At 31.8% G+C, this 14,841-nt stretch overlaps 1 protein-coding gene across 2 annotated transcripts in view; it reads right to left on the reverse strand.

Annotated features, from left to right (window-relative positions):
- Positions 1 to 376: 376 nt before the first annotated feature.
- Positions 377 to 14,841, reverse strand: part of LOC127729736 (uncharacterized) — a 28,244-nt gene continuing 13,779 nt past the window's right edge. For both annotated transcript variants that reach the window (XM_052237607.1, XM_052237606.1), the window contains 6 exons: positions 11,825 to 12,003; positions 10,511 to 11,449; positions 8,324 to 9,814; positions 1,551 to 1,711; positions 862 to 977; positions 377 to 606 (listed from right to left, as the gene is read on the reverse strand). In XM_052237607.1, the coding sequence (XP_052093567.1) occupies positions 461 to 606; positions 862 to 977; positions 1,551 to 1,711; positions 8,324 to 9,814; positions 10,511 to 11,446 (2,850 nt within the window). In that variant the 5' untranslated portion in view covers positions 11,447 to 11,449; positions 11,825 to 12,003 and the 3' untranslated portion in view covers positions 377 to 460. The remainder of the gene's footprint in view (positions 607 to 861; positions 978 to 1,550; positions 1,712 to 8,323; positions 9,815 to 10,510; positions 11,450 to 11,824; positions 12,004 to 14,841) is intronic.

The raw sequence follows: 14,841 nt of genomic DNA on the forward strand, positions 1-14,841 counted from the left end.
ATCTTTTATCATATTTCATCCTTTGCATTTCATAACATACATATTGCACGCTTTACCCATATACATTGACGATACGCGAAATGATACATAACATGTTACAAACACACTGATCTTTGGCGATTTTGAATCTAGAAGTTCACACCCCGCCGCATGTTTGCGCCTGTCCCAAGTCAGGAGCCTCTGGCCTTTGTTAGTCTTGTATCATTTTAAATTTTAGTTTCCTGTTTATAATTTGGAGTGTAGTATGACTTCCATTATCACTGAACTCAGCTGTTGTCTGCTCTATGGTCGGGTTGTTGTCTCTTTGACACATTCTCCATTTCCATTCTCAATTTTACTAATCCTGATAACTACTTTAAAAGTTCTGAACATAATATTGAAATGGTAATTTTATATCAAATTTAGTTTTGACTTAAAAAAGCAATCAGCATTATAGAAATGTTGCAAATATCACAATAAGTCATATATTGGTATCAATTACAGCTATGCCGGAATCGGCTGAATTGTTTGGAGATTCCGTTGACCTCGAATATACGTTGCTGCTGTCTCGATTTCTATCAAAAGGTGTCAAGTATGGATCAGTGGCATCTAGATATGTCCCATCATCTGAAATATTAAACATGTTGAAATAAAGGAATACAATATATTATTACACCTTTTTAATTTTACATGATTTTAATTTAGTCACTGATTAAAAAAACATAATTCATAAAGATAAAACAGGCAAAAAGTAACTTCAGGACACTCATGTCATACTGATATAGAATCATCTTTCCTCTCCTATTAATGCAACAAAGTAAATATATACATATTTCCGTTCTAAATAATACAATAAGTCCCTAGGCAAAAATAACATCTTACCTGGGTAGCGATTCCGTTTCATCATAAAAATGCATCCCACCAAAATTGTAACAACCAGTGTTAAAACACCGACAAATGCTCCTAATACTGTTGTAACTGTTTTGTTGCTGTCATCACTGCAAAAATGTACAAATTTGAGTAAAGTATATATATCAAAATTAAACATATTTCAAAACAGCATACGAGCTGATTGGTGTCTTACTCTACTCAAAACATGATTACTTTATTCGTTGTTTGAACTAGCTTCCAGTAACTGACCAGTACACTGTGTCTTTTGTCGTTTTCTTTGTTTATGTGTGTTTCGTGGCAATCTGATGAGGAAAGCTCTTTCCAACTGATTTTTATATTTTGTTCTTATGCTGTACTGTTACACAACTTTCACAGGTTATGGGGGATTTAGCGCTTTCTTTATGTGCCAGACATAAGCCAGGAGCCTCAAATTCGGTGGTTGTCCTTGGTTGCTGTCTGCCATGTTTGTTTCTGTCATATTTGTATATTTTCCTAGCATATATCTGGCTGTTTTATGGTTTTAATTGGTATCTTGTCTCCATACGTGGAAGTTATAAGATATTTCTTTGATCGAAGTTTTTCATGGAGTTTTAGGGAGTGAAAGTGCAATACCTGTTTCACAAGATTTCTAATCATGAATGTCCTCTGTAATTTATATATGTGATCAATATATTTTTTACCTAATCATTCCTACACCATTTGGCGCTTTAGCTTCATTCGGAAAACATTCACTGCAGGCCTTTGTATTCGGACACCCTGACGGTAGTACCATGCCTTCAGGTTTTACCACCGTTTCTGTTTCAAATTTAAAATTTGCTTCATCCAACGGTGATTGTCCTACCTGCAAAATCATAACAAAAACCTACATTAGTTCAACATTTATAAAACGTTTTGCATCAATTATGATGTTGGGTTTCAATTGCACTGATGCGTAGTCTACAGTTTCTATAATACAGTTATTTAACACACGAGCTAAAGTCTTCCATAATAATAATAAGTCGGACAACATAGAAAAATATTCTTAAAGACTTTGAAATTTCCTATAAGTAATCTTGTCATTTAAATTTTCTATCAATTACAATACGAAGAAAACGTGACTTACAATTAAAAAATAAATAAGAAGATGTGGTATATGTGCCAATGAGACAACTCTCCATCCAAGTAAAATCCAAGTAAAATGAAAATAACGCTTTATATATGTTAGTTCGTTCTAAGCGCTTTTCTGGATTTACCTTCATTAGGAACGCTCAAACACAATAATTAAATACTCGAGAAGCTACATTTGAAGATGACCAAAGGGGACATAAAAAGTATAACCAAAAGGAACCTTTGTTTCTTAACTTTTTCTAAATTTATCAACGAAATACTGTTTTTTTTTTATTTGTACTCGCTACGAAACAGGCTAGCCTCGCTTTTCCCTCCGTTTCGAAAGGTAGCACAAATAAATTATATATATATTTTCCTACACTGTACTAATATTGTTTATTAATTTGTAACTGCAACAAAGGTAACATTTGTTTGTTCTTATGGTGTGCTGTAACACCACTGTACCTGTTTAGGGGAGGGTTGAGAACTCACGAACATGTTAAACCCCGCCACATGCTTTATGTGCCTGTGACAAGTCAGGAAGAGTCTGTAGTTCAGTGGTTGTCGTTGGTTCATGTCTGTCATATTTGTTTAAAGTGTTTTGTTATAAATTAGGCCGTTAGTTTTCTCAATTGAATAGTTTCATATTTTTCATGTCGGTGCCTTTTTATAGCCGATAATACGATATGGATTTTTCTCATTGTTGAAGGCCGTGCATTTGCCTATAATTGCTTACATCCACTTAATTTGAACTTTGGTGGATAATTGTCTCATTGGCAATCATACCACATCTCCTTATTTTTATATCAGTATGAAACTGCAACAAAGACTACATGAAACAATTTTAGTATGTAAATGCAGCAAGGGCAATATGAATTAATTTCAATTTGTAACTGTAACAAAAGCAATATGAAACAATTTCAGAATGTCACTGCAATAAAGGCAACATAAAACAATTTCAGCAACATAGGCAAAATGAATCAATTTCAGTATGTAACTTCAAGAAAGGCAACATAAAACAATTTCAGCAACATAGGCAAAATGAATCAATTTCAGTATGTAACTTCATGAAAGACAACATGAAACAATTTTAGTATGTAACTGCAACAAAGACAGCATGAAACAATTTTAGTATGTAACTGCAACAAAGACAACATGAAACAATTTTAGTATGTAACTGCAACAAAAACAACATGAAACAATTTTAGTATCTAACTGCAACAAAGACAGCATCCAACAATTTTAGTATGTAACTGCAACAGAGACAATATGAACCAATTTCTGTATGTAACTGCACTAAAGGCAAAATGAAACAATTTCAGTATGTAAATGCAGCAAGGGCAATATGAATTAATTTAAATTTGTAACTGCAGCAAAAGCAATATAAAACAATTTCAGAATGTCACTGCAATAAAGGCAACATAAAACAATTTCAGCAACATAGGCAAAATGAATCAATTTCAGTATGTAACTTCAAGAAAGGCAACATAAAACAATTTCAGCAACATAGGCAAAATGAATCAATTTCAGTATGTAACTTCAAGAAAGACAACATGAAACAATTTTAGTATGTAACTGCAACAAAGACAGCATGAAACAATTTTAGTATGTAACTGCAACAAAGACAACATGAAACAATTTTAGTATGTAACTGCAACAAAAACAACATGAAACAATTTTAGTATCTAACTGCAACAAAGACAGCATGAAACAATTTTAGTATGTAACTGCAACAGAGACAATATGAACCAATTTCTGTATGTAACTGCACTAAAGGCAAAATGAAACAATTTCAGTATGTAAATGCAGCAAGGGCAATATGAATTAATTTAAATTTGTAACTGCAGCAAAAGCAATATAAAACAATTTCAGAATGTCACTGCAATAAAGGCAACATAAAACAATTTCAGCAACATAGGCAAAATGAATCAATTTCAGTATGTAACTTCAAGAAAGACAACATGAAACAATTTTAGTATGTAACTGCAACAAAGACAGCATGAAACAATTTTAGTATGTGACTGCAACAAAGACAGCATGAAACAATTTTAGTATGTAAATGCAACAAAGGCAGCATGAAACAATTTTAGTATGTAACTGCAACAAAGACAGCATGAAACAATTTTAGTATGTGACTGCAACAAAGACAGCATGAAACAATTTTAGTATGTACCTGCAACAAAGACAGCATGAAACAATTTTAGTATGTACCTGCAACAAAGACAGCATGAAACAATTTTAGTATGTAACTGCAACAAAGACAGCATGAAACAATTTTAGTATGTACCTGCAACAAAGACAACATGAAACAATTTTAGTATGTAGCTGCAAAAAAGACAGCATGAAACAACTTTAGTATGTAACTGCAACAAAAACAACATGAAACAATTTTAGTATGTAACTGCAACAAAGACAACATGAAACAATTTTAGTATGTAACTGCAACAAAAACAACATGAAACAATTTTAGTATCTAACTGCAACAAAGACAGCATGAAACAATTTTAGTATGTAACTGCAACAGAGACAATATGAACCAATTTCTGTATGTAACTGCACTAAAGGCAAAATGAAACAATTTCAGTATGTAAATGCAGCAAGGGCAATATGAATTAATTTAAATTTGTAACTGCAGCAAAAGCAATATAAAACAAGATCAGAATGTCACTGCAATAAAGGCAACATAAAACAATTTCAGCAACATAGGCAAAATGAATCAATTTCAGTATGTAACTTCAAGAAAGACAACAAGAAACAATTTTAGTATGTAACTGCAACAAAGACAGCATGAAACAATTTTAGTATGTGACTGCAACAAAGACAGCATGAAACAATTTTAGTATGTAAATGCAACAAAGGCAGCATGAAACAATTTTAGTATGTAACTGCAACAAAGACAGCATGAAACAATTTTAGTATGTGACTGCAACAAAGACAGCATGAAACAATTTTAGTATGTACCTGCAACAAAGACAGCATGAAACAATTTTAGTATGTACCTGCAACAAAGACAGCATGAAACAATTTTAGTATGTAACTGCAACAAAGACAGCATGAAACAATTTTAGTATGTACCTGCAACAAAGACAACATGAAACAATTTTAGTATGTAGCTGCAAAAAAGACAGCATGAAACAACTTTAGTATGTAACTGCAACAAAAACAACATGAAACAATTTTAGTATGTAACTGCAACAAAGACAACATGAAACAATTTTAGTATGTAACTGCAACAAAAACAACATGAAACAATTTTAGTATCTAACTGCAACAAAGACAGCATGAAACAATTTTAGTATGTAACTGCAACAGAGACAATATGAACCAATTTCTGTATGTAACTGCACTAAAGGCAAAATGAAACAATTTCAGTATGTAAATGCAGCAAGGGCAATATGAATTAATTTAAATTTGTAACTGCAGCAAAAGCAATATAAAACAATTTCAGAATGTCACTGCAATAAAGGCAACATAAAACAATTTCAGCAACATAGGCAAAATGAATCAATTTCAGTATGTAACTTCAAGAAAGACAACAAGAAACAATTTTAGTATGTAACTGCAACAAAGACAGCATGAAACAATTTTAGTATGTGACTGCAACAAAGACAGCATGAAACAATTTTAGTATGTAAATGCAACAAAGGCAGCATGAAACAATTTTAGTATGTAACTGCAACAAAGACAGCATGAAACAATTTTAGTATGTGACTGCAACAAAGACAGCATGAAACAATTTTAGTATGTACTTGCAACAAAGACAGCATGAAACAATTTTAGTATGTACCTGCAACAAAGACAGCATGAAACAATTTTAGTATGTAACTGCAACAAAGACAGCATGAAACAATTTTAGTATGTGACTGCAACAAAGACAGCATGAAACAATTTTAGTATGTACCTGCAACAAAGACAGCATGAAACAATTTTAGTTATAACTGCAACAGAGACAACATGAAACAATTTTAGTATGTAGTTGCAAAAAAGACAGCATGAAACAATTTTAGTATGTGACTGCAACAGAGACAACATGAAACAATTTTAGTATGTAGCTGCAAAAAAGACAGCATGAAACAATTTTAGTATGTGACTGCAACAGAGACAACATGAAACAATTTTAGTATGTAGCTGCAAAAAAGACAGCATGAAACAACTTTAGTATGTAACTGCAACAAAAACAACATGAAACAATTTTAGTATGTAACTGCAACAAAGACAACATGAAACAATTTTAGTATGTAACTGCAACAAAAACAACATGAAACAATTTTAGTATCTAACTGCAACAAAGACAGCATGAAACAATTTTAGTATGTAACTGCAACAGAGACAATATGAACCAATTTCTGTATGTAACTGCACTAAAGGCAAAATGAAACAATTTCAGTATGTAAATGCAGCAAGGGCAATATGAATTAATTTAAATTTGTAACTGCAGCAAAAGCAATATAAAACAATTTCAGAATGTCACTGCAATAAAGGCAACATAAAACAATTTCAGCAACATAGGCAAAATGAATCAATTTCAGTATGTAACTTCAAGAAAGACAACAAGAAACAATTTTAGTATGTAACTGCAACAAAGACAGCATGAAACAATTTTAGTATGTGACTGCAACAAAGACAGCATGAAACAATTTTAGTATGTAAATGCAACAAAGGCAGCATGAAACAATTTTAGTATGTAACTGCAACAAAGACAGCATGAAACAATTTTAGTATGTGACTGCAACAAAGACAGCATGAAACAATTTTAGTATGTACCTGCAACAAAGACAGCATGAAACAATTTTAGTATGTACCTGCAACAAAGACAGCATGAAACAATTTTAGTATGTGACTGCAACAAAGACAGCATGAAACAATTTTAGTATGTGACTGCAACAGAGACAACATGAAACAATTTTAGTATGTAGCTGTAAAAAAAACAATTTTAGTTATAACCTCAACAAAGGCAGGATGAAACATTTCAGTATGTAACTGCAACAAAGGCTGCATGATACATTTCAGTATGTAACCACAACAAAGGCAACATGAAACAATTTCGGTATGTATCTAAAAGGAATTAAACAACTTCTGTATGAATCAGCAACACAGGCAGCATGAAAACATTTTAGTATGTAAATGCAACAAAGACAACATGAAAAATTTCAGTATGTTTCTAAAAGGAATTTGTTTTGCAGAAAATCCCATAATTCAGAATAAGATTTTAAATGATTTAATGATTTTCAATTGCGGCTATTTCATTTTTTCTTTCAAATGCAAGATAATTCCAATTTTAAAATATTTCGCAACGTTAACGGTATTCAAAATTTTACCTTAGATTTTAGATTTAAGTTTGAAAAGAGAAAATTTATGCTATTTATTAGCTGCTATGTTATATTTATTTTCATACTTAAAAGAAAAAGTCAATTTTAGTGTATGATTTCAACCGTTCCTTGTATACATTCATGAGTCTCTCATATGATGTTTAAAAAACCAATTTTATGGGAAAGCTAGAATGTCATTAAAGAATAAGGTATGATTGAAATATGTTTAAAAGAAATACTCAATATCACATCATGGTACTTAATAGATAAATTTGAACATTTGACAAGATAGATTGAGTTTCACCCAATAAAAATAAAAAGTATTCATTTACGTATAGTTATTGAATACTGAAATTTGACTTCCTGTCGACTTGGAGAATAACCGAACACATAATAATCGTGGGTTTTGAGGATAGTTTTAATTATGAATAAAGATAGATATGGTGTAAATATTTCCGACAAAATAATACAAAAACGGAAATTATACGTTCATCAACGACGGGACATGCGTTCGCTTTGATTCTTCTCATATCTAAACCGTCAAGTCCATCAGATGAATACAAAATAGTTCGACAATAGCCATCTTTAGAAATATTAATAGAAAATAGATCGACAATAGCCCTCTTGAGAAAAGTGAATAGAAAATATTTCGACAATAGCCTTCTTGAGTAAAGTTAAGAGGTCAAGTATGAGGCACTGATTTTTCAACGAGAATACCAACAAATAGACGATTTCATGCATTTGCTTCCCTTTTGTTTGTGTTTGTTTGTTACGAGCGTACCTAATGATGTATTTTCAATATAAAAAAAATGAGATGTAGTATGATTGCTAATGAGACAAATATCCACCAGGTTTCAAATAATGTGGATATAGGCAATTATAGGTCAGCGTATAATATTTTTGCTGTGAACGCATATCGACAGTATAAGAAATCGTTCATGTATTTCCTGACACATCTTGGGGAAAACAGTTTTTGGTTGCAACTATAGATATTTACTTCTAATAAAGACCAAATCATCATTATCATCATCATCGTGATAATTGTTATAATTGTTTACCTGTACATATAACAAAACGTTACTATCTTCTTGACTTCGTTGAATATTATAGATTCTGTATCCAACATTTCCGTCTCCATTTTCATCAAACATTCTGATCACATTTCCGTCATTTGCAATATCAAATGTTTGTTGTAGCACCCATTTTCTAACAGTATTTGGATTAAGTCGATATCGGTCGCAAAGACTAGAGGAGTCTAATCCACATAATTCTTTAAAGGCATCACTAGTGCCTGACAGTAAAACTAGGATTGCATTTAATGCAAAAGGAGTCCAAATTTCTTGTTTATATGACGGTACATCTGTCAGTCGTAAATTGTCGTTGCAAGGGACATTAGATAGTTTATCAAAACTTGTAGGAAAATAGCAATTAAATTTCTTTTCGGTATATTCCTTTAACCATGGATCATGAGTACTTGTATAGACGTTTAAGTCTCTGAGATATGATGTAAAATTGTCGTTTTCTGCCATCCTAAGAGCCAGAGTAATACTTCCTACTAATTTTTTCTTTTCTTGGAATTGATCAGGTCTATAACCCCATGCTTCTGACCCAATAAACATGAATTCTCCATAGTCCATTTGCTCATTTATTGCTGTAGTCACCAAATCAACTACATGAGAGCGTAAAAACATAATTACAATTTTCGCAGAAGGATTTACTCTCAACTTATTTAGTATTTGGTAGTAAACCTCTCCTTCCTTCACTGCAATTTCATTGCGTACACAAATGTTTGCTAACTGCGCCTCCTTTTTTATTGCATCTCTTCCCCCTTCCCCATAAGTACCTTCGCTATACACAACTTGAATGTAATCTGATTTCAGTGCCTGGATTATTTTAATCATTGCTTTAGCTTGTTTGTCGTCAGGTGTGCACGTGCGCATGAAGTATGGGTGTTCGTTTCTATCACTCAGAACAGCTGCCGTTGAAGCATATGCAATTTGAAGATAACCGAACTTTGATAAAATCTGAGAAGCAGCTAAACTAATACTGCTTCCATATGCTCCAATCCATCCAACAAGTTTTTGTGAGATTGGTGTAAAAGTTCCGTCCTTTTGCAGCACTCCTTTCTGAAGTAATTCTAAAATTTTACTCTGAATTACTAATGGTTGATTACAGCTATTGATGAAGGCAAAACCAATCTTTTTCCCCGGAAATATACTTTGAAACTGTCCTATTCTTTTATTTACTTCTAAAACACCAAATTCCATCGCTTCAGCAATTTCAACGCTGAGTGTTGTTCTTATTCCATTGCATTTAAGTGGATCTTCATGATCTTTATTGTAGATAGGCATAATGCCAGCCACTATAATATCTCCGTCTTGATAAAGTATTTCCTTGGTTAAATCATCAAGGATACAAGCTGAACATTTTTGACCAGCCAGACATTGAGCACGGTTTATATTAGGCCATATTTTGCCATTACTGTTTTTATGATAGTCTCTGATCAATGATGTATCCAAATTTAAGCTACTGTTGAGGTACTTACCTATCTGTATCAATGATTACAAAGAAAACAATGAATTATAACTTACTTATGTTATAATTTAAAAATGGTTATTTAATAGAAGCATATTTATTTTCTAAATACCTTTTTTTATTAATCTTACAAGTATAGAACCAATGATGAACATATACAACTCCACCAGAATTAGTTGACGTCACACCGTTTCGCTGTTTTGCTTAATCACTTTTTTACTATGTGACGTTTATAAACGTAGATATTTTGTTGGTTGTGACAAAGTTTTCCTCGAGCCAACATGTCTCGTTATCATACGTTTATTTTTTAACATCTTGTATATTACATAAAAAAAATATAATAGCATACATTCTCAAATGAAGCAATCAAGCTAGTGGCCAAACTGAATTTGATATTTAAAAAAAATAACAAGAATGCACAAGATGTCGTGCTAAGCATACTTTCTCACTCGTGACACAACGTTTTATATGTGACGAAAATTTATAAGTTCATTCAACAGATTGATATATTCAAAGTATTTGCAAACAGGAAGTAGGTGTCCAGATCTGAAATATACTGTTTTTTTACAACTCATCTAAAGCAATATTGTTCAGTAGTTTCTGAGAAAAGTGTGACGAAAAAGAGGAATGCAACATAGCCCATAAAATTTAAAAGTATGCCTTTCCGAAGCCTTAAAATCAATGCCTGATATAACTATCCTGATACCTACCTCAACAAAACAGAACTTTGAATCGTCTGTTAGGCATTTCCTGGTGTTGTAAACATTATACTGTGTATCAACAATCACATCCGCTGTATTTGCAAAGCTCAACGTTTTATTTTCAAGTACCTCTGGTAAAAAGGACATTTCTTTCTTTAAATCAACCGAAATATCTTTAATTTGGTCCAAAATAAAGCCTTTCTCATTGTAGATTACTGATTTCATATTTTCGCAAAAGCCATCTGATCCAGAACATTTGATGGTATGTACATCTTTAAAAAGTTTTCCAAGAAGAGAAGCGGATTCAATTGCGTAGCTGGTGTACAAATTATTCTCACCTATTTTTTCAATTTCTGATTGGGTAAGTTCGTCGCATCCAGGGTTAGAAGAGTCATTCGAAGGAAAGCAATTGTTATCTGAATAAAACGAAAATACATTTTTGAGCCAGGTGTTGGTTTCCGATTCTTCCACAAGGCGAGAAATATTTTTAAACATATTTTTCCAGTAATTTTCAAATTCATTTACGAACGACCTCGGTGGAGCTGTAACATACGCGCCTTTAGCGGGTTCATACACATTATCTACATTATCTCTCACGGAACTTCTTGTCAGGTCAATGCCTTCAGAAAACAGAAAAGATATCTGATCACTAGTTTCAGTTAATCTCAAACTTGCCGCATTTAAAAGAATTTTAATATGAACAGCGGTTGAAAAAACGACAGCCCCAGTCACTGATAACTGAGCTGTATTGTCAAGAAACGTTCTCAATGTTGACGAAGTGACTGCGCCGTTTTCATCAATTGGAATACCAAATGATGACCTTATACAGATATTTTCATTTTTGACTCTAGTTTTCAGACTCTTATATCCTTCTTTCCCGTAAGTGTCCATATCGTAAATTACTACTATGTAATTCCATTCTAGCCTCTTAAGTAAGGCAACCATTACCTGAAAAAACAAAGAGTTGAAATTCTAATCTTTGTAAAATAACCCCCGACACTCCTGAATAATTCATACATTTGTAAACTTCGTCGAGTGGCTCATGGCGAGCCAAAATCCGGTATATTGTCGTATTAGGTGATATCATAAATAAGCTTTAGAGAACAGGATTGTGGCTCTGACAACTAGCCATCTGTTACACAGATTTTCGAAAACAGTCAATCAAATTATTATAGCGTCCGTTAAGGAGCTTCCAAAGTTCAATTTTACCATTATTTTGTCATAATAGACAATGTCATCATTGACACAGTTTGGCAAGAAATCTTTTAGTTATAATTCATTTGAAGTAGTCAAAATATTAGTTTTTTAAGAATTCGCTCTCACCTCTACTTGTATCTTGTCATTTGGAACTACACGGTAAAAGTTAGGATATATACTGGTGTTACTAAGAGAAGATGCCGTTGTAGAGAAACCGATCTGTATCAATCTGTCTGTTGGTCTTTGTGAGCTAAGAAGTATTGATATGCTTCCGGCTTCCGAACTATGTTCTGGTCCGATAATGCCTTGAAAATATTTAATTATCAAAAAATAAAGCAACAAAAATGCATCTCATTAACAAATGGTTTACAATGGTCCGACATCTTTAAACACAGACAAACCGTATTATGGGGTAAATTTTTATTCATCTGAAATTTCAATACAAATTTTTACATTGTCAATAATATAAACTTTTTATACTATGTTATGGCTTTATCTTATGTTTTACGCACCAGGTTATATGATCTAATCTTATGTTAGAATAGAAAAATGGATACATAAATAATATAAATAATCTGTTCTTTGCCGCAATTCAATATGTATTTGATTCATGTATAACCTTATCGAAATAATTTAAGTGATATGAATTAAATAATGCAACACTTTTAAAACATGCCAGATTTAACACATTCGTGTGTAGTACTTTTTAAATCTTATTGAATCACACTGTATTGGAAATCATACTTTGACCTACATGCATGGATATTCTTTTTTAGTGTTACATGTACATGTATCACGATTTCGTGCTCTCTTCGTGTCAGTTCTGAACTTTTTACATCTGCAGATACATTTTACTCTATCAAATGATCAAATATTCTTATTTTCTATAGAATAACAGCCAGGTACTTTTGTTGGGGTGGGAGGAGTAAAAATAAAATTAATCCCGATTCTCAGTTTAAAAAAAAATGTTTTCAAATAGAAATTATTTTGAACAGTTCAATTCGTTAAAAATTGTTGAAAAAATAATCCGCTTTTCCGCGATAAAAGTGTCATGAAAAAAACCCGAAAAAAACCTAGCATCCCCCTTTCATAAACTAAGTTGGTACAATAAATTACTTATAAAGTGACTTGTATTTTTCATACACCTTTATCGGGCGGTAACAATTAATTTGAGTCTTGCTTCACGCATTTACGTATATGTAAGAGAATGATAATCCCTTTCTTCATGATTAAGTACGAGCGTTATCGAGTACTTAGAATATAGCAAAGTGCTCTCAACCAATGAAATTGTAGGATTGGATGCCTCTTAATTGTGAAGAATGAATGTAAATCATGTTCTTAGTAAGGGATTATCCTATTATTTGGGTCTATTTACAGTTCAAAACAAAGAGTTTCTATTAATGAGTTACAACTGCCCCGAAGCACATTTATCAGATTGGAAGGATTTATCACACAGTGATTGAAACTGACTAAAGGTTGAATTGTGAAACAAACAAAAATCTCAAAATAAGTTGAAGTTTACTGGTGCAGTAAAATTTGTACCGTGAATGTTATTACGAAAATATTAATAACTTCAAATTACTAAAAAAATTAAACAATACCAAAGCAAAGCAAAAAAAGAAAAAAAATCTTTCAGATAAAAAAATAACCTAATTGTTTAGCTTTCAAAAACTTTGATTACTTGATCAGTGGTTGAGAAGAATAGTTATTTCCAATATTTATATGAAAAAAAACAGGAATTTAATTTTGAACATATTAAAAACTTTTAAAGGCATTATTTTTGAACATTTCCCTGAAATAATGAAATATTACTTGATGTAAAAAGCCGGACCAAAATATTGGCTGTGAAATAAAATTTAGTTGTAACTCAAATGTATTAATTGATTTAAACTGTAAATAAAAAAAGGATAATTCCTCACTAAAATATTACATGATTTACATTCATACTCACAATCAAGAAACATATCCAATTCCTACCTTTTCTTTCTACTGTTGTGTCACCTAATATCTATAACGCTTTTTAAAAAAAAAATATTTCCCAAATGATATGAAAGTCCTTACATCACTAAAACTAATCCATAAATGACATGCCCAAAAAGGAAGTCGTGCATCAATTAAAAACATTGCACTGACAATGAAACTAATTCTTGAATAGATCATTTGAGCCTTGAGCACTTTACAATATTCTAAGTTTGTAAGAGAATGATAATCCCTTACTTCATGATAAGTACTCGCTAACGCTCGTACTTAATCATGAAGAAAGGGATTATCATTCTCTTACATATACTTATCATGAAGTAAGGGATTATCATTCTCTTACAAACTTAGAATATTGTAAAGTGCTCAAGGCTTAAATGATCTCTTGGTTGGTTGTATTTAAGAATTAGTTTCATTGTCAGTGCAATGTTTGTAATTAATGCATGGCTTCCTTTTAAGGCATGATTTCATTTATGGATTAGTTTTAGTGATGTTATGACCTTCTTATAATTTTGGAAAATATCATAAATTATGTTTTATACATTAGATGACACAACAGTACACTGAAATGGTAAGAAATGTTTCCTGATTGTGAGTATGAATGTAAATCATGTAATATTTTAGCGTTATTTTTTTGTTGTTTATTTCCATTTCAAATCAATAAATTCAAAATATGAGTTACAAATAAATTTTATTTTACAGCCAATATTAATATATTCAAAAGTTAAACTAATTTCCTTTTTTTAGAATTTTATCAGAATATTGGAAATTACTATACTCACCAACCGCGGATCCAGTAACCAATGTTACTGCACCAGAAAACTTCAACTAATTTTGACTTTTTTTTTTTCAAAATTCAACTTTTAGTCAGTTTTAATCACAAATTCTTTCAAGCTGATAAATGTGCTTCGGGGCATTTGTAACTCATTTATAGAAACTCTTTGTTTTAAACTGTAAGTAGGCCTAAACAATAGGATAATCCCTTACTAAGAACATGATTTCATTCATTCTTCACAATTAAGAAACACCAAATCCTACAATTTCATTGGCCGAGAGCACTTTGCTATATTCTAAATTATTTATTTAGTGAGATATTTGTTGTTTATAGATGTGAAACGATCAACAATGGAAAAGTAAATGTATATGACAGCTAAATCGTTCGCTAT

The sequence above is a fragment of the Mytilus californianus genome, unplaced genomic scaffold (assembly GCF_021869535.1).
Source record: "Mytilus californianus isolate M0D057914Y unplaced genomic scaffold, xbMytCali1.0.p SCAF_2, whole genome shotgun sequence".
NCBI lineage: Eukaryota > Metazoa > Mollusca > Bivalvia > Mytilida > Mytilidae > Mytilus > Mytilus californianus.